The 21,509-nt window shown below is 36.4% G+C and overlaps 1 protein-coding gene across 26 annotated transcripts in view; it reads left to right on the forward strand.

Moving 5' to 3' along the window:
- Positions 1–21,509, forward strand: part of IL1RAPL2 (interleukin 1 receptor accessory protein like 2) — a 1,479,614-nt gene that overhangs the window by 1,181,243 nt on the left and 276,862 nt on the right. For all 26 annotated transcript variants that reach the window (XM_059883637.1, XM_059883641.1, XM_059883624.1 and 23 more), the window contains one exon: positions 3,734–3,808. In XM_059883637.1, the coding sequence (XP_059739620.1) occupies positions 3,734–3,808 (75 nt within the window). The remainder of the gene's footprint in view (positions 1–3,733; positions 3,809–21,509) is intronic.

The raw sequence follows: 21,509 nt of genomic DNA on the forward strand, positions 1-21,509 counted from the left end.
AATGTAGGGCACCTAAAATTATCAGGAATATTAATACATGTTAGTTATTGACACTTAACAATAATAAAATCAGAGTAAATATATCCATAGTCCATGGTAAATTTTAGGATGGGAGGCAACCATGACTCCAAATTCATATCCTGATGAAAGTAAGACAATATATTCATCTTTGAGCATGAAATACATTACCTAAATTTACTTCCCACCTACCACATTCCAAATAATACATTTGGTGGCAAGACATATTTGAAAATAATACTAAGAACAGTTTCCAGCAATCAAAGTATCTATAATCTAGATGTGTAAGGCAAATTGACAATAATTATACCAAATAACCAAAATTATTCTTTTATAAATAAAATGTAGGTGGCAGGACTTTATTTAATTTTAATTTTATTCATGTTTTTAATACACAGTATATTTATGTTGTTCAAAATGTACAAAAGGTATACAATGAAAATTAACCTATCCACCACTATTCCTCAGCCACCTAGTTCTTCTCCTTGGAAGAAATCACTGTTATGAATTTCACATGTATCCATTCAGAACTATTCCATGCTTATACCAATTTATAAATGCATAGCACATGTGCGTGCACACGTATATTTTTCATAAAATGGATAGTATTATTATGCACACTGTTTGGAACCTTGTTTCTTTCATTGAATAGTGTATCTTAGAGATATTTAAACGAATCGCCAGTCTAGGTTCGATACAGGATGCTTGGGGCTGGTGCACTGGGATGACCCAGAGGGATGGTACGGGAACAGAGGTGGGAGAGGGGTTCAGGATGGGGAACACGTGTACACCCGTGGCGGATTCATGTTGATGTGTGGCAGAACCAATACAATATTGTAAAGTAGCCTCCAATTAAAATAAATAAATTTAAATTAAAAAAAGATATTTCATGATAGACATATAGATTTACCTCATTCTTTTAAGTAGATGTATCATAATATATCACTAGATAGAAGTAACATAATATTATTAACCAGACTCCTACTGATGGTTATTTTAGTAGTACTCAATATTTTGCTGTTTCAAACAATAGCAAACAACAAAATTGAACATCTATTGTGACTGGGTTTTGTATACAAATATTTAAATTTTGCCTAGAGCATATTCTTTATATTTCAAATATTTAAGGGTATTAAGAATAACTGAAATATTGAAGAAATGAAGACTATAGATATTGAATTTGTGTGTTTGCCTATATTATGCTACAATCAGCTTAGTTAGAAAAATATATCACTTAATTCCATAAGGACAAGATGCATTACAGGTCATCAACAAAGATTTATTGGAAAAATGAGAAAAATTCACTAAAATTTTCCTGAACAGTTTGGATATCAGGAAGATAAAGTTAATGTTATGTAAAGCTCTTTTCTGGTGCCTTTGTTTGTTATCCACAATTTTTTGTGTGTATATCGCCAAGTTTGTGCATTTCCCTAACCTTACATGGGCTTCCTAGGTGACTCAGTGGAAAAGAGTCTGCCGGCAGTGCAGGAGACCCAGGTTTGATCTCTAGGTAGAGAAGATTCCCTGGAGAAGGAAATGACAACCCACTCCAGTATTCTTACCCAGAGAATCCCATGGACAGAGGAGCCTGGCAGGCTATGGTCCATAGAGTCACAAAGAGTCGGACACAACTGAAGCAACTTAGTACACAACCTTACCTATCATGTGCCCAACTTTTGTTTCTCTCTTTTTCTTTTAAATATCTTTGCAAATATGAGATGAACTTCTCTCATGTCAGCAAGAATTCCTAAACCAATCAATTTACAATGCTTTAATGATTATCTCTTACCTGCCTAGCCCTACTCTAGGTCGCTTGTGAATTACAAAGAAGTATAAAACATTTCCCCTAGATAGGTAAGAGTCTAGCTGGATAGTTGAAGTAAGGCATAAATACTGAGATAATTAAAAGGAACTCAAGATATAAATATTAGCGTCACATAATGTTTGTCATAAAGCATTTTATATCTATGTGCTAAGTCCTTACATTTCTTTCTTCTAGGTGCCTCTCTAATTTGCCTCATTTTTAAAAAAACATTTCTCTAGACTTCAGTATTCTAACTCCTTATCCCCTCACTGCAGCCTTGTTACTGAATCCTCTTAGCTGTTTTTTTCCAAGACCTTTGTACATATCAAGCTATTTGTCTTTAGATAGCACTAAAGATAGATAGTCTTTTAGATAGATAGTCTTTTTTTTTGCTGGTTTTCCAAAACTTTACAATGGTCTTCTAGTCTACTATATCATGTCCAGATTCCTCTGCATATGTCTCAGGATCCTCCAGAAGTGAGCTCAATTATCTCAAGTGTTATTTCCAATTAATTCACATCATGAACAACTTACTTTTACCCCACCCTACTCAACTCCTTCTTACCAGATTGTTCAACTTTAATCACAGTGTGCTTGCTAAGTGAAAGTTGCTCAGTCCTGTCCAACTCTTTGTGACCCCATGCACTATAGAGTCCATGGAATTCTCTAGGCCAGAATACTGGAGTGGGCAGCCATTCCCTTCTCCAGGGGATCTTCCCAACCCAGTGATTAAACCCAGGTCTCCCACATCGCAGGCAGATTCTTTATCAGCTGAAACACCAGGGAAGCCCTCTATTCTTTGATTTATGTTATTAATTTTTCCTGTGTTTGTTATTCATTACTCTGCCTTTCCAAATCTTTTCCACTCCTTATAGTCTGTGTGGAGACTCATTTCTTTCATAAAACTTTGCCCAACCTGACAACAAATATTGACCTGTCCTTTCTCCATTCCTTTACTCCATATAGCTTTAAATAAATAAATAAATATATATATATATATGTATATATATATATATATTTCTTTATCTGGCTGTCATGGGTCTTAGTTGCGGCCTGTTGGATGTTCACTATGCATTGCAGCATGCAGAATCTTCAGTTGCAGCATATGAGCTCTTAGTTGAGGCACATGGGATCTAGTTATCTGTCCAATAATGGAACCCAGTCCTCCTGAATTGGGAGCGTGAAGTCTTAGCCACTAGATCACCAGGGAAATCCCTCCACATTATCGTTTTATAACTCAAATGGTACAATGTTTTATTAAGTTGTCTGCTTTGTTCTTTCATCTCTTTAGTTCATGTGCTACTTCTGTGTTCATACTCCTAGGTTATACTTTGAAGGCAAAGATGAAATTTTTACTTCTTTTCCTTTAACGCTTAGCACAGGACTTAGTGGGCAAAATATATTTGTTCAGTATTTTTGATCAATTATCAATTATATTAATGAAGTTACCAGTGTTTTGTTATATTGTTTTAGAGATTGAGATGGAGAGTTGAGGGATGGTTCAGCAGTGTAGAAGTTTCAATCCACCAGAAATGTTCATTAGGATTTATGTCATTAAATAATATTTTACGTGGGTATGAAGATTTAATGTTTATATGATTATACTTTTAAAATCTCTATTTCTTTACACTCACAAGCTTATAAAACCATTCAAAGTAGATATTCATTTGATCTTGTTGGAAAGTGTAGCTTTCAAAGTAAGTAGCCAATTTACAGTGAATCAACAGCACTTTAAATGTGCTAGGAAATGGATATTGTATGGATAGAGTAACAACTCATGTAGGAACACTGTCTGATAAGTGTTTACGTACTATCAAGTTTACAGACATTAAATACCATACAGGGTAGACTCTTTCTCATCCTGTAATTTATTTCAATTGTTTCGTTACCTTTTTTCATTTTCTCTTCTAGCTTTACTCACAGACAAACCTCCCAAGCCATTGTTCCCCATGGAGAATCAGCCAAGTGTTATAGATGTCCAGCTGGGTAAGTCGCCTTCAGGGAATAATAGATCCTAAACTTGCTCTCTGTTAACAGATGGAGAAAATTACATGAATCAGGAAAGGTTTGCTGCTACTGATATTACATGCAAATCAATTTGTGTCTGCTCATTTATAACCCCGGAGTTCAGTGCAATAGCAGTTTAAGGAAATGAGTTTGTATTGCATCAGGAATGGTAATACTAACTGGTTACACTGGATACTTTCTGTGCTATAGGACAGAGCTTTGTGACTGTGATTGATAGATTCCTGGGTGTCATGCCTTGGTGATTGGTGCAGAAAACTTTTCATGCTTGTCCATCCAAAATTTTTATTCAGAGGGCATTAACTCCTGGAGAGCAACCCCTTTTTCAAAATACAACAGCCCCTCAGTACAACCTTTAGAATGATTTGATAATATTATTTCCAGTGGCACAATTCAGGACTATTTAAAACTTGCTTTTAGGTTGAGATCCTGCATATTTATAAATAATATGGTGTAACAAAAAGAAACAAGTTGATTTACGGATGCTACTGTCTTTTTACAGACTGAAATAAAGACACAGGGTGTTGAGCCTCTTTTTGAGTCTCTTACCACTAATCCTTATATTCCAAGAACTTTAAGCTTAAAACTCAGAGGCCCACTAGTGTCTCTTTCAAACCATGTCCATAAAGCTACATTCTGTAACATCTGTGAGCTTTCATCTATCTTAGGTTTTATTCTATTCTTCACTTCAGATAATTTCTTTAACACTAAACAAAATAACCAGGTAAATATGCTGGCAAAGTTATTAGTTGTACTTTGGGTATGTGACATTGAAATATATGACCACAGTGGTACCTACCAATTATATAATCAGAGAATATGAATTGGCCCTAATATTTCACTCACTTCGGAAGTTTTTTACTCAAACTTTGATCTTTCCAATCCAATTTTTATTTTTATAGGCTTGTTTATATCTTAAAAATATGTGAGAGATTCCTCTCACCTATTCTTAAGAGCGTGTTCATTTTTATAAAATGAAACATAGCACATTATAGTTAATGCTGCCTAGCCATATGAGTACCAGAGTTAAATATTTTAAAACAAAAACAAAATAATAAACATGTTGTCAAGAGTGGGCTGTGAAAATGCTGAATATTTTGTAGATAATGTCAAAGTATTAGACTATGGCTCTCTCCCCACCATCTGTATATTACCTTGCAGAGTCTTCCACATTTTGTTAAAGCCAAATCTAGATGTGCTGACACACTCTTTCAGTAAGTTTTATTTGAATCTTTCCATCCATACTGGTATAAAATACCTCAGGAGTACTCAGTGGTTTGCCAGGGGTTACGTGAAACTGTAAAATGATCTTGTATCATTTGTTGAAGTTTCAAATGGATAAGTTATTTTTATATGAAAACATGAAATAAGGAGTAGAAAGCAAAATTCGCACAACCATTTCAAATAAAACATGACTAAATTTTGTGTTTGTGTATCTAGGGAGATACTTCTTCATTTTCCTCTGCCATTAAGCAAACTTCACCAGCAAAGTTTGAGGAATGTTGCTCAAAGTAGGGAGGGAAACTTTTGCAGGGAGTAAATTTCATTCAGATTCACTGGGTGTCACACTTGTCTGCGTTATTCAGGACTATCCCTAAGATATATATATTCCAACTTAGATATATACGTCAAAATAACTCACCAATATCACCCTGTAAAAGCACTAAAGTAATTTGCTTCCAATTTACATTAGACGCAAGGCTGAACTTTTCAGTTTTTATTTTGTTACATAATTTGAAAACAACTTTATTGACAGAAAAATGGAAACCTGCCCATTTTTCATTCCAGAAAGGCTGTTTCTCCGAGATGCTAAATCAACCATGTAATTCAGAGAAAGAAAAACAAAATCAGTTAAACAAGATCTTTGGCATTCCAAGGAGCACATGACTGGTTAATTTTAAGTGATTTTAACTTTTCCACACATTTATTTAGTACTGTTTATTCACAACTGGAAAGCATTTTGTGTTGTAATTTACTCATGCTTCAACAGTAAGCTGATGTTAGGAGCTCTTTAAATGCCAGAGAACTCTTCAGTGTGTGTGTGGGGAGGGGGGCTCTGTAGACAGAGTGATGAGGGCTTAGAAATCCTAAGCATAAAATTGAGCTAGAGAAAGATAACTGGGGTGATTGGACATCCTTGTGTATATCTTGAAAAGTTTTAGAATTCAGTAAGGTCTCAAAACCTCTAGAAATTATTTTCCTTCATTTTTTAAAATTTACCAAGCACATGCAGCTTCAGATAGCCTTAAAACTAGAACTGAAATGAGAACTACCCAAAATATAACAATCTGAACTAAATGGCTTAAGGATATTACCAAGTTCAGATTTGCCAAATCCCAATATTTAAAATTTTTGAGATAATGTTATAGTGGATTAAAGTTAGCCCCAGATTTTTCTCCTATCCCTACCATTTAAATGTAGTTTCTCATTCCACTCCCCTTGAATCTGGTTGGTCTGGGAAATACTTGACCAATAGAGTATGGAAGGAATGATATTTGAGGATATTGGAGGCTGGGCCAAAAGAAATCTCGTAACTTCACTTTGGGTCTCTTAGTCTGGTCTGAAATTACCATCCTGTGAGAAACTCAAGCCACATGTAGAGGCCCTAGAGGATGGGATACCATTTGATGAAAGAAAGGCCAACAAAGAACCAAGGAACCAGATGTGTGAGTGAATGAGTGTAAACCCATGTTGGAAGTGAATCCTCCAGTCCCAGATGCCCTGACTTTTAAGTTGAGATAAACCTTTGAACTGAACTCTTCTTAGATTTATGACCCTCAAAGTCATAAACAAACAAAAAAGTTTATCATTAGCAACTAAGCTAGGTGTAGTTTATCAAACAATAGATACACAGAGCAAACATTAATTAATTTTCTCCAGAATATTTTGAATTCTGTTTTCCCCATGAACAAGAGTCTCACGCAGGCATTTTATGCCAAATTAGAAATATTATAGGAGCTATTTAAGTATCAATTTCAAGACTGTTTTGAAAACATGATCTGGAATTATTATTTACTTTGTGCTTTTTTGAGGATTACAATAAGTTTTCAATTCTGCATATTTGTAAAGGCAAGCCAGTAAATGAAAATTTGGGGTTGAAATGAATACTTCTTATTGTATGGAGTTGGCATCAGTACAGATATTTTGTTGTCTCTCTAGAGGAAAATAAACATCTTGACTTTCTCTCTCCTATAGTGTAATCCATTAGTCATCCACAAGATTCTAGAAATTTACATACTTTTTGCTGACATAGTGATGACAGTTTGGTTGTGCTAAATTGTGTTCACATTGTGATGCTGAAAGAAGATTAATCTTAACCAAATAACTATATATTTTGAGATGATAAACATGTTCTTAAATAATATTAAAACTTTTATTTTCACAAAGCAAGCCTATTCAGCTAAAGCTGCTTGTGGTAATGTATAAAATATAAAGACAAAAGCAATGCCTAAAAAACACACACAAATCCAGTTTGGTCCTATAATCTTCCATTTATTTTCTCTCTCTAAGGGTAAATTTAGCTTTTAATTTGATGAACAAACCTTTGCTATACCAGGGCTAATTAGGTTTCTGGCAGTTGAAAAGGAATATATTTTCAGTGGTTTTATAAGAAAAAATAACACTATCATAGTATATTAATTTATATTATGTTTAAATATCAAATTAGTAAAACATCATAGAGGCATCTGTCCCACTTGAAATGTGTTGATGCTAGGTAGACCTTTCTTTTGGATACAGCTTTTTTTTTTTAAAGAACCCAAATGCATGCTTTACAAACTGTAACAGACTCCTAGAAATTTTGAAAAATCCATGAATACATGTGGATGGAAAGATTTGAGATGTGGCATTTAATTTCAATTAAGGGTGAATTTGGAAATGTACCCTGTTCTTCTCATTGATGATGATAGCTATTTTTCCTGGAAGTTTCCTAAGACTTAAATTACCAGTCAGCATTATGCATAAAATAAATATAAATACTGTTTATTTTCTCTTTTGTGTTAAAGAGTTAAAACCTGGGGGTCTAAATTATATAAGAAAAACTCAGAAGAGAGGAATAATTCCAAGCTAATTGAACGCCAGATGAATCTGATCCAATATGAAAGATTCTCTTTATTTCTCATCTCTCTGTTTCAGGATTTATTTTATTTTTACAGGCTGTTTAAATTCATATTTAATGACTGTGTTTTGTGCTACAGGCTCAAACTTTCTGTGTGAATAAGGAGTGTTAATCTTCGTCAGAAATCGATTTCACCAGCACATCAGTTTCTACTGAAAATTATATTAAGTTCCCTAAGAGACCACTGTATACTACAAGATAATAAGGGAAAAGATAGTATTTAATGCAATACTTAGGACTACAAGGCAAAAATAAATAGCTAATTGAACCCTAAATTAGGAAGTTAGCTGTTCAGTCAAATCTTCCTTTTTTTTTTTCTTATTTAACTCCATTTGCCTTAAAACGTTTTTCAAGTTCTTCAGTTCAGTTCAGTCACTCAGTCGTGTCCGACTCTTTGCGACCCCATGAATTGCAGCACGCCAGGCCTTCCTGTCCATCAGCAACTCCCGGAGTTCACCCAGACTCACGTCCATCAAGTCAGTGATGCCATCCAGCCATCTCATCCTCTGTCGTCCCCTTTTCCTCCTGCCCCCAATCCCTCCCAGCATCAGAGTCTTTTCAAGTTCTTTGGATCCCAAATACTGTGTTAGATCCTAGGAATATAGAGGTAAATAAAATGAGGACCTTGGCCTTAAGGTGTTTCTAAGTCTAGTGGGGAAAAGAGATGTGTAAGTAGAATTACAATGCAATATGATAACAGCTTGGGCTTCCCAGGTGGCACTAGTGGTAAAGAACTTGCCTGCCAATGCAGGGGCCGCAGGAGACATGGATTTGATCCCTGGGTCAGGAAGATCCTCTGGAGGAGGGCATGACAACCCACTCCAGTATTCTTGCCTGGAGAATCCCATGGTCAAAGGGGCCTGGCAGGCTACAGTCCATAAGACGGCAGAGTTGGACAGGACTAAAGCAACTTAGCACGCATACACACATGATAATGGCCAAAACAGAGATGGGAAAACGGAGAGTGATTTCTTTGTGGCAGGACCTCATAAATTAACAATTCCATACTCTTTGAGGTTCACTCAATATAATGACAAAATGTTGTAGCCTCATTCCAAGTACTAAATTGTTTTAAAATAATCAAAAATTGCCAGGATATAATATATTATAATAATAAATTACCCACCATTCCTTCAGTATGGTAAATACTGAAGGTGGAAACTTAGGATCTCCCTGAGTCTCTTTAGTTTAACAAAATCAGTCAACTACTTCTAAAGTTGTCATAGAACAAATAATCCAAAGCAGGTCACCAACCAACTGAGCTAAAATGTCAAGCCACACTTAATATCAATATAAATAGCAATGTATGAGTATTCCATTAGCTGGAATCATATATATGTATCATGAATCACATTATATGCATGTATATAATGCTGGTAGCATTTGAATTACTTTAATTTTTGTATACTCCTGTGCTTTTTAACTTCAAATAACTCCTTGAAAACCTTCAGTTAATCTTGAATCAGTGAAGACTTTGGAGAGGAAGAAGGGTATCATGAGTTCACTTAGCATTCTTGGCACACACATTTGGAGTTGATTCATGGCAGCATTCAGTGTCCCTTGTAGATATTCTAGGGTTAGTGAACTGTTTCCAAAAGATCTATTTTTTACAGGATAACATGTACAAGCTTAGCCTGAGCTATCCCAAACTGCAAGCCATTCTATTCCCCAGATTGTACAATGTGTGCATTATTTACAGCTTTGGAAATTCTGGGCCAGCTTTTTCCATAAGAGTTGGCTGTCATATTGATGCTTGAGACTGACACTGGTTTACTTACTTTAAATGTATATAACTTAATGATAGTTGTTTGAGCCACTTGATCGTGAAAAGAAAAATGTTAACACTTTACTTAAGATGTATCTTTAATATAACAAGTTAATTATGAACACCTTAGGAATAGCATAATTGTTGACCAGACCTCTATTGCATATATTGTTATTTTGGGGTATTTCTGAAGTTTATGTCTCATTGACACATTAGTATAAACTTTGGGGTGTTTCATCACAATTTCATTAATGCCAATATCATGATTTTATGCATATTAAAACTTGGGAAGCCCAAGAATACTGGAGTGGGTAGCCCATCCCTTCTCCAGCAGATCTCCCCAACCCAGGAATCGAACTAGGGTCTCCTGAAATGCAGGCAAATTCTTTACCAGCTGAACTACCAGGTAAACCATAGTAGCAATAGAGAGATCATTTAGTGATTGCTTACTGAGCCACCCTCAGATGGTAAAGAATCTGCCTGCAATGCAGGAGACCCAGGTTCAATCCCTGGGTCAGAAATGTCCTCTGGAGAAGAGAATGGCTACCCACTCCAGTATTCTTGCCTGGAGAATTCCATGGACAGAGGAGCCTGGTAGACTACAGTCCATGGGATCGCAAAGAGTCAGATAGGACTGAGTGACTAACATTTTCACTTTTCACACTACTATACACTGAGACTATATTAATACTTTATATGCATTATATCATTTAATCCTCCCAATAACTCTATGAGATATATGCAACTATTTGTCCCATTTTTAGAGAATCATTAAGATATTTTTCATATACCATACAGCTGACTGACAAATCATATACTTCAATTAATTCTAATACATTCAGAGTTGTGCAACCTTTACCACAATCAATTTGAGAACATTTTAATATGCCCCCTGAAACTCCAAACCCATTAGCAGTCACTTCTCAGTCCCCTACCTTCAACCCCACCACCATCTCTAGGCAATCCACTAATAATTTTTCCTTGTCTATAAATTTGCTTTTTCTGGGCATTTAATATAAATGAATTTGTACAACATGTGGTCTCTTGTGATTTGCTTCTTAACATATTGTTCTCAAGGTTCAAGCATGTTGTAGTTTATATCAGTACTTCACCCCTTTTTAACTGCCAAATAATATTCCATTGTATGGATGTAACAAATATTATTTATCCATACATCAACTTAAGGACATTTTTCTTGTTTCCTTTATTTGGCTATTATAAACAATGCTGCTATAAATAGTAGTGTACAATTTGTGTGTGTGTGTGGATGTATGTTATTATTTCTCTTGAGTTATCATTCATACCTAGGAATAGAGCTGTCAGATCATTGGTCACTCTATACTTAACCTTTTAAGGAATTGCCAGATGTTTTTGCAAAGTGAATACACTGTTTTACATTCTCAGTGGAAATACACAAGCATTCCAGTTTATCCACATCCTCACCAATGCTTGTTATTTTCCATTTCTTTGGTATAGTTATCCTAGCAGGTGTTTAGTGGTATCTCATTTTGGTTTTGATTTATACTTCCAAAATGGTTAATTATGTTAAGCATCTTTTTATATGTTTATTTGTCATTTATATGTCTTTGGAGAAATGTCTATGGCCCATTTTTAAAATGAGAAAATTTGGCTCAGAGATGTTAGTAAGCAGTTTATAAATAGTGAGACATAAGTTGACACTCTTAACACTTACCCATAATGTCCATTAATGTTAGTACTGTTGTTTACACAGTCTCCTGGGGGCTTAGTTTTGTTCCCTTATTAAAAAAAGATTTTGGATAGAAGGCAAGTGATCCTATATGAATAAGTTAAAAGAGTATCCAGTGTGAATTAATTCAGTGGGAAAATAGAAATGAGTTAAAAAGCATTACTTTGAATTTTTGACCATTGTAACACATGCCAAAGCATATTTTCAAATGGCGAAGTAATTCAGAAGCTACAGGCATACCTGAAAACAGGCTGTGAAACACAAGACACTATAGAAAAACTTTCCAAAGGCGTTTACACATAAATGACCAGAAAGCTGCATGTATGCTCCATCATCTGAGCCAATACCAAGAAATTCATCCGTGTCACTCAATGGTACTAAGGATAGATTAGAGACTAAAAAATACATTAGGAAACTCTCTGCTTTTGGAACTTATTAGGAATATGGATCAAGGACACTATTCTCCAATAACGTGTTCTGTCTGTATTAACATAAATGTCATCAGCTTTATAATACTTTTCAGCAATTTTGTCTTCTAATGCATTTTGAGTAGTGGCTAGTGTATGCTTTTTAAATACTGAAAAGGGAAAAAATAAAGCTACATATTTTGACTGTGTCTTAACATCCAACATGAACTGGGAGAAAAAGAATAATTTAGGCACCACTTCTAACTCAAATAGCTTATTTTATATAAATACAGGTGGATTTCATATTATAGGTAAACTTGTAAAAAAAATTGAGGGAAATATCATGTGGGTGGTTCACATGTAAACACTTTTAAGTGTCTTCAGAATTGAAGTGGAAGTGTGGTTTTTCATCATTTAAATAAGTCCCTTAATTATTTTCTACACTTTATTTGTCCAGATGTGGCTTAAACTTTGGAATATCTTTTGATCCCTTGTGTGTGTGTGCTCAGTCATGTCCAACTTTTTGAGACCCCATGGACTCTAGCCCACCAGCCTCCTCTGTCCATGGAATTTTCAAAGCAAGAATACTGGAACGGGTTGCCATTTCCTACTCCAGGGGACCTTCCCAACCCAGGGATCAAACCTGCATCGGTTGCATTTCCTGCACTGGCAGGCAGATTCTTTACCACTGCACCACCTGGCAAGCCCTTAGAAATAGTTTTTTCTAGAAATCACATAGAGCTATCAAGAATGGTATAAAAATGTCTGGTTTTGTTAACAGATACATGTGTTTCTGTTAATTGGAGAATATAAAAAATCTCCCTGCTTTCCTCCCCATCGTTTCCCTAATTATCTCCTATACTGTTATAGTAGACAACCACAGATCATACTCAACACAAAATAAGGGACAGGCAAGAGGTCTGGAGGAAAATCTCAGAGGCTTCTGATGCCATAGCTCATAGTCTAGAGTCAAGGTAACAACCTGAAGGCTGGAAGCTTACAGCAAGGTGGTGAGAAAATAGGTCAGGTAAAACAGCATGCCAATCTTGGGTTCTTAGCAAGGTGAGAAAGTGAGACTAAGAAGCCATCCAAAAATCAAGCAACAAATGGATACTGAAAAGTTAAAGACAGTGGCATTTGAACTGTAAGAATTGACACTGGATTTCCAGAAGAGAAAGGTATTGCCACTGGGCATGTGTTGTGTTCAGTCATTCAGGTGTGTCCTACTCTTTGTGACCCCATGGACTATAGCCCGCCAGGCTCCTCTGTCCATGGGATTCTTCAGGAAAGAATACTGGAGTGGGTAAGCCATTTCTTTCTCCAGGGGATCTTCTTCCCGACCCAGGGCTCGAACCTGCATTTCCTGCATTAGCAGGTGGATTCTTTACCACGGCACCACCTGGGAAGGCCACTGGGCATGGTGCCTCAGAAAGAAGGTTGGAAAGAACTGGGGCTTAGAGAGATGCAAAGGAGGATACACCTGGTGGTTAGGAGCAGTTTAAGAACACATGGGTGAAAAAGGAGCACCATCAAAAACAGTGAAAGGCAAACCTAGCCTGAAACCAGTTCTAACAGAAACAGTCTTGTTCTGCCAGTATCTGAATTTTTTAAATTAGATTAATAGTGTATGCATCATGTCAAAAAATACAGATTGGTTTTGTTTACAAATGCAGTATCAACCCAGAAGCTTCTATATATTGATATTTTGTGTATGCTTTAAACATTTGTTTTCCATGAATAGCAGCTTTGGTCCATGGAGGGCCTATAACAGTTTGATTTCCTTAGTTGCAAATGTGTTGAGAGTCCTCCCATTGCTATAATGATGATTTTCCACTTAATAGCTAAACTGTTTGATGAGGTTTTTTACTTGGTGAGATGACGACAATGGTGTGATGATGAGCCAGCAAAGAAACAAAAGGAATGTGAACAATTGTAATGAGAACCTGCCATAAAGGAGAGGGAATTCTGGTTAAGGCCAAACTGAAAAACCCTTACTGCAATTATGGAAAAATGTTAAGTTCTTTGGAGAGGAGAGAATTGTGATAATTTTAGATAAGAGAATTATAGAAGGGAAAGGATTAATTTTAATAATCATGTCTCATGTTTATGTAGTATACTTCTCTAAGTAAATCAAAGCTTTTTTTCAGGTACTATTTACTTAATATCTTTAATATTTTTGGAAAACAGGGTGAGTCATTATTAAGCGTTGACACATGGGGAGATCAAAGTTCTTTGTGACACCACAGGCAGTTTAACTGAACATAATAGTGAGGAATACACTGGATCGGTACTGAATGAATGCCTGACCAATTATCAGATGACTCAGAATTACTATTGACTCTGCTATTAAATATGTACAAATGTTTAGCAGTGATGATCTACTAGTCAATTCTGGATGATTTGCTATTTTCTATTTCAGTCTAGTCACTAGCTTAAATACGTGTGTGCATGTTCAGTTGCTTCAGTCATGTCCAACTCTTTGTGACCCCCTGGACTGTAACCCACCAGGCTTCTCTGTCCATGGGATTCTCCAGGCAAGAATACTAGAGTGGGTTGCCACGCCCTCCTCCAGGAGATCTTCCCAACCAGGGATATAACCCAGATGTCCTTCATTGCAGGCAGATTCTTTATCCGCAAAGCCACTTATAATAAGCTGGTAACAATTGTTCTCATGAGTGAGCACTTAGTATATCAGACTAGGTCTTAAACTTTGTAGATTGGTAGCCTGTGTTTGCTCTTTGGTTCTATGTGTTGATGTCTGGTATTTTACTTTTGCCATTCTTCTGATATGTGAAGTATTCTTAAAGAGAACACGAGCAGAAACAAGATGATGCTAGCAGAGGGTACATGTTAAATTTTGCAAAAGATGAAGGAGAGACCCTGCCTTCATACAATGTATAGAAATAGCTAAGTAAGAATGGAACTTCTCACTTGTCAGAAGTGAGTCCATGATTCTGTTAGTTCACTAGGTTATTTTTTCTTTTAAACCTTCTATTAACAGACTCCCGTCATGTCTGTATATGCAAAATAAGAATTATATTAATCATCTTCCAGTTGTCTTCTTCAAATGGGTGGTTTTATTGTGTTTACTCTGCTCTCATCAGGATTTTAACTACATCCCAGTAATCTTTATTCATAGCAGAAGGAAATAATGCCTTTTTATTTAATTCTACAGATCTGGAAACCAGTATCATATCCAAAGTCACTGAATCAACAGACCAAGGCCATTCAATATAAAAAACCTCCAAAGCTCCCTCTGTATTTCAAAATGTCTCAATTTTTATCTTTTCTTTTCCCCTTTCCTCTATTTTAGGAAGAAGAGGTGCCATGAATTCTTTCCAAATTTAAATTATCTACTCTGGTCTTGATTCCACCTCTTCCCACATCTGTTGTTACTTATCAATTATTCTTTATTTGAACTGCATTTTTAAACTCTGTCCCAAAGCACATGACTAATTTTTCTCCCATACTAAACAAAATACATATTTGAAAAAAACCTCTGTCTGTATCCTGCTTCCTTTTCAAGATACACTGTCCCATCTGTATTTTTCCTGTCCATACCCAATTGCTTTTATACATAGATCATCTGTTTTACTGTATATCATTTACTTTCCACCTTACTGAACCTACTTCAATACCATAATTCTATTGAGACTCATCTCTAAGTTATTTAATTATCTTCATATAATTGTCTAATTATGTGGCCTCCTCTATTGCCTCTTTCATTTCAGAATCATTTTACACCTTTTGGCACTGTTGAGCAAGTTGTTTTCCAGTACCGTACTTGGCAAATAGTAGATGTTTAGTGTGTGAAGAATACCTCCTTTTTCTTCTAAATCTCCTGTTTACTATTCTAGTTCTTAACCTAAATATCTTGTTTCTTCTCAATTTTTCTTTCTGATGTCTCTTCCTACAACTACTTCATTGATTGGTGTTAATAGAAAATAGGATCAGTACAAGTTTAAACCATAAGGATAATTTGTAAATGTTCATAAACTTACATTATGGAAATATGGATTTGGTAATATATATGCCTTTATTAAGTAAGATAGAAGTGCCTGCTTTGGTTTATTTGGTAAAGAGGAATGCCTATTCTAAATTAAAGAAAGTTTTAAGAAGGGACTCTCATTCTGAACTAGGGTTATTGATAAGATTTATCCAGTCATTAAGATATTAATTGAACAACTACTATGTATAAGGAGACTAAATGTAGTCATAGACCCTATGGGGGCTAGAATTTAACTGATGTGATTGAGATAAACCAAAAATAAAAGGCATGAGGTAACATTGGTAAGATGATAGAATAGGGAGCTTCAGACCTTGTCCCTCTTCAGAAACACCCACTTAACAATAAATGATCCAGAAAGCCTTTATGAAAACTCTAGAAATTAGATAGGAAGTCACAGTAGCCCAGACAAGCTCAAATCCAAGAACAATTACATTGAAAACATAAAAAATCATGCTTCAACTATGTCACCTCCTCCCCAAGCTGGCATAGCTTGCAGTTGGGAAGAAAAACCCAACTTACAGCTTCTCCCTTGGGAGATAAAGAGAAGAGTAGAACATATATCCAGTGTTCCAGCTATTGGTGGGACTTAGCAAAGCACTGGTTTCTATCTCTCCTGACACAGAGTACTGATGAGGAATCAGTATACCTGGGATGCCTAGGGGTCACATAAAATTAAAGAGAGCCCAGTGGCTTGAGGCCGTGCAAGATAGTGTATTACAGACAGATACCAGAGGGAGCAAGATACTACAAGCTCCAGAAAAACTAGTGACCAGAGCTAGAGAAGATGCATTCCCAGAAAATTTTTAGTTCTCAGAATCTTTAGACAAGTTTATTAGTGAAAGCATTTCCCTATATGAAGATTTTCTGTGAAGAGTGAGAGATATGTGGCAGCCTTGATGGAAGGGGAGTTTGGGGGAGAATAGACACATGTCTATGTATAGCTGAGTCCTTTTGCTGTCCACCTGAAACTATCACAACATTGTTCATTGGCTATACTTCAATACAAAATAAAAACATTTAATTAGATAAAAAAGAATGGGAGAGATGGCTATGTTTTAAAATGCATGGATAGCAACACAGAGTCTCAGGGCACACAAAGAAATAGAAAAACATGTCCTAATTGAAGGAACAAACAAACAAAAAATCTCCAGAACCCAGCCTTAAAGAAATGGAGGTATATGGATTATCTGACAAAGAGTTTAAAATAACCATTATGAAGATGTTCAACAAGCTCAGTAAAATGATGCATGAACAAAGTGAAAATATCTACAAAGAATTAGAAAAAGTTTTTCTTTAAAAAATGAAATTTTGGAGCTGAAAAACACAAAAACTAAAGTTCCACAGTAGACATGATTGAGCAGAAGAATCAGTGACCTCAAAACAGGTCATTGAAATTATCCAGTTAAAGAAGCAAAAGAAAAAAGAATGAAAATGAGTTTTAAAAAAGGCCTGAGACTTATGGGATACCAACAAGCAGATGAGTATATGCATTGTGAGAGTCTCAGAAGGGGAAGAAAGATAAAGGAGAAATTTTATTTGATGAAATTATGGGAGAAAGCCCCAAATCTGGGAAAGGTAGTAGATATCCAGATTCAAGAAGCCATAAAACATTCCAAAAAGGTGAACCCAGAGAGTCCACACCATGACAAGTTATGAGTAAATTGTCAAAAATCAAAGACGAGGAAAGAATTTTTAAAGCTACAAGAGAAAAGTGGCTCATTATGTACAAGAGTCACCCATAAAGCTGTAAGTGAATTTCTCAGTAGAAACTGTTTAAGCCATAAGAAAATGGAACGGTATATTCAAAGTACTAAAAGAAATACAAAACTGTCAACCAAAGATACTGTATCAGTCTTGGGTATTCACTGGAAGGACTGATGTTGAAGCTGAAACTTCAATACTTTGGCCACCTAATGCGAAGAGCTGACTCATTGGAAAAGACCCTGATGCTGGGAAAGATTGAGGGCAGGAGGAGAAGGGGATGACAGAGGATAAGATGGTTGGATGGCATCACCAAATCAATGGACATGGGTTTGAGTGGACTCTGGGAGTTGGTGATGGACACGGAAGCCTGGAGTGCTGTGTTTCATGGGGTCACAAAGAGTCAGACATGACTGAGAGACTGAACTGAACTGAACTGATACCAAAATTTAAGTTGTAGCAAAAGCAATACTGGAATTTTATATTGATAAACACCTATATAATAAAGAAAAAGTTTATTAAAAAAAAACCTACACCTCAGATAACTAGAAAAATAACAAATTTCTCCCTAAGTTAGTAGAAGGAAGAAAATAAGATTAGAGATTAGAGGGGAAAAAAGTAGGAAGTCAAGAAACACCTGGAGTAACAGACAAATTTGGTCTTGGAATACAGAATGAAGCAGGGCAAAGGCTCATAGAGTCTTGCCAAGAGAATGACTGATCATAGCAAACACCCTCTTCCAACAACACAAGAGAAGACTCTACACATGGACATCACCAGATGGTCAACACTGAAACGAGATTGATTACATTTTTCGAAGCCAAGATGGAGAAGCTCTATACAGGCAGGAAAAACAGGACCAGAAACTCACTGTGGCTCACATCATGAACTCTTTATTGCCAAATTCATACTGAAATTGAAGAAAGTATGGAAAACCACTAGACCATTCAGGTATGACCTAAATCAAATCCCTTACGATTATACAGTGGAAGTGGGAAATACATTTAAGGGACTAGATCTGAGTGCCTGATGAACTATGGATGGAGGTTCATGACATGGCACAGGAGACAGGGATCAAGACCATCCCCAAGAAAAAGAAATGTGAAAAAGCAAAACGGCTGTCAGAGGAGGCCTTACAAATAGTTGTGAAAAGAAGAGAAGCGAAAAACAAAGGAGTAAAGGAAAGATATACCCATTTGAATGCAGAGTTCCAAAGAATAGCAAGGAGAGATAAGAAAGCCTTCCTCATCCTGAACCCTCCTCCTTTCTAAATTAAAAAAAAAAAAAAAGCCTTCTTCAATGATAAGTGAAAAGAAACAGAGGAAAACAATAGAATGGAAAAGACTAGACATCTCCTCCAGAAAATTAGAGATACCAAGGGAACATTTCATACAATGATGGGCTCAATAAAGGACAGAAATGGTATGGACCTAACAGAAGCAGAAGATAATAAGAAGAGGTGGCAAGAATACACAGAAGAACTGTACAAAAAAGATCTTCATAACCCAGATAATCACGATGGTGTGATCACTCACCTAGAGCCAGACATCCTGGAATGTGAAATTGAGTGGGCCTTAGGAAGCATCACTACAAACATAAGTAGTGGAGGTGATGGAATTCCAGTTGAGCTTTTTCAAATCCTGAAAGATGATGCTGTGAAAGTGCTCCACTCAATATGTCAGCAAATTTGGAAAACTCAGCAGTGGCTACAGGACTGGAAAAGGTCAGTTTTCATTCCAATCCCAAAGAAAGGCAATACCAAAGAATGCTCAAAGTACCGCACAATTGCACTCATTTCACACACTAGTCAAGTAATGGTCAAAACTCTCCAAGCCAGGCTTTAACAGTACATGAAACATGAACTTCCAGATGTTCAAGCTGGTTTTAGAAAAGGCAGAGGAACCAGAGATCAAATTGCTAACATCTGCTGGATCATGGAAAAAGCAAGAGAGTTCCAGAAAAACATCTATTTCTGCTTTATTGACTATGCCAAAGCCTTTGTGTGGATCACAATAAACTGTGGAAAATTCTGAAAGAGATGGGAATACCAGACCACCTGACCTACCTCTTGAGAAACCTGTATGCAGGTCAGGAAGCAACAGTTAGAACTGGACATGGAACAACAGACTGATTCCAAATAGGGAAAGGAGTACATCAAGGCAATATATTGTCACCCTGCTTATTTAACTTATATGCACAGTACATCATGAGAAACACTGGGCTGGAAGAAGCACAAGCTGGAATCAAGATTGCTGGGAGAAATATGAATAACCTCAGATATGCAGATGACACCACCCTTATGGCAGAAAGTGAAGAAGAACTAAAGAGCCTCTTGATGAAAGTGAAAGAGGAGAGTGAAATAGTTGGCTTAAAGCTCAACATTCAGAAAATTAAGATCATGGCATCCAGTTTCATCACTTCATGGCAAATAGATGGGGAAACAGTGGAAACAGTGTCAGATTTTATTTTTTGGGGCTCCAAAATCACTGCAGATGGTGACAGCAGCAATTAAATTAAAAGACACTTACTCCTTGGAAAGTAACTTATGACCAGCCTAGATAGCATATTAAAAAGCAGAGACATTACTTTGCCAACAAAGGTCTGTCTAGTCAAGGCTATTGTTTTTCCAGTAGTCATGTATGGATGTGAGAGTTGGACTATTAAGAAAGCTGAGTGCCATAAAGAATTGATGCTTTTGACCTGTGGTGTTGGAGAAGACTTTTCAGAGTCCCTTGGACTGCAAGGAGATCCACCCAGTCCATCCTAATGGAGAACAGTCCTGAGTGTTCATTGGAAGGAGTGATGTTGAAGCTGAAACTCTAATACTTTGACCACCTGATGTGAAGAGCTGACTCATTTGAAAAGACCCTGATGCTGCAAAAGATTGAAGGTGAGAGGAGAAGAGGATGACAGAGGATGAGATGGTTGGATGGCATCACTGACTCAATGGACATGAGTTTGAGTAAACTCTGGGAGTTGGTGATGGACAGGGAGGCCTGGCGTGCTATGGTCCATGGGGTCACAAAGAGTAGGACACGACTGAGCAACTGAACTGAACAGAAAAGTATCCTGCACCATGACCAGGTGGAATTTATCCCTGGGATGAGAGAATGGTTTAGCATATGAAATCAATCAATGTGATACATCATATTAACAGAACAAAAGTTAAATATCTCATGATTATCACAATAGATGCAAAAATCATTTGGCAAAATTCAACATTTGTGTATGATTAAAAAAACACTGAGCAAACTAGGAAGAGAAGCAAATCACCTCAATATAGTAAAGGCCATATTTCAAAAGCCTACAGTTAACATTACATTCAGCAGTAAAAATAACTGAAAGCTTTTCCTTTAAGATCACAAACAAGTCAAGGATGCCCACATAGCAATTTCTATTTAATATATTATTAGAATACTAGAACTCCTAGCCATTGGAGAAGGCGATGGCACTCCACTCCAGTACTCTTGCCTGGAAAATCCCGTGGACGGAGGAGCCTGGTGGGCTGCAGTCCGTGGGGTGGCAAAGAGTTGGACACGACTGAGCAACTTCACTTTCAATTTTTGCTTTCATGCATTGGAGAAGGAAATGGCAACCCACTCCAGTGTTCTTGCCTGGAGAATCCCAGGGATGGGGGAGCCTAGTGGGCTGCCGTCTATGGGGTCACACAGAGTTGGACACGACTGAAGTGACTTAGCAGCAGCAGAACTCCTAGCCAGAGATATTAGGCAAGAACAAGAAATTAAAAGCATTTCAAATTAGAAAGGAAGAAGTAAAATTATCTTCATTTATAGATCACATTATCTTATATGTAGAAAACCTTAAAGACTCCAGAAAAATCCTTGTTATCTAATAAATCAATTCAACAAAGTTGCAGGATATAAATCAATATTAAAAATACTGTTGAATTTTTATACACTAACAATGAGTAATCCTAAAAGGAAATTTTTAATAT

Source organism: Bos taurus, chromosome X (assembly GCF_002263795.3).
Source record: "Bos taurus isolate L1 Dominette 01449 registration number 42190680 breed Hereford chromosome X, ARS-UCD2.0, whole genome shotgun sequence".
Taxonomy (NCBI): Eukaryota; Metazoa; Chordata; class Mammalia; order Artiodactyla; family Bovidae; genus Bos; species Bos taurus.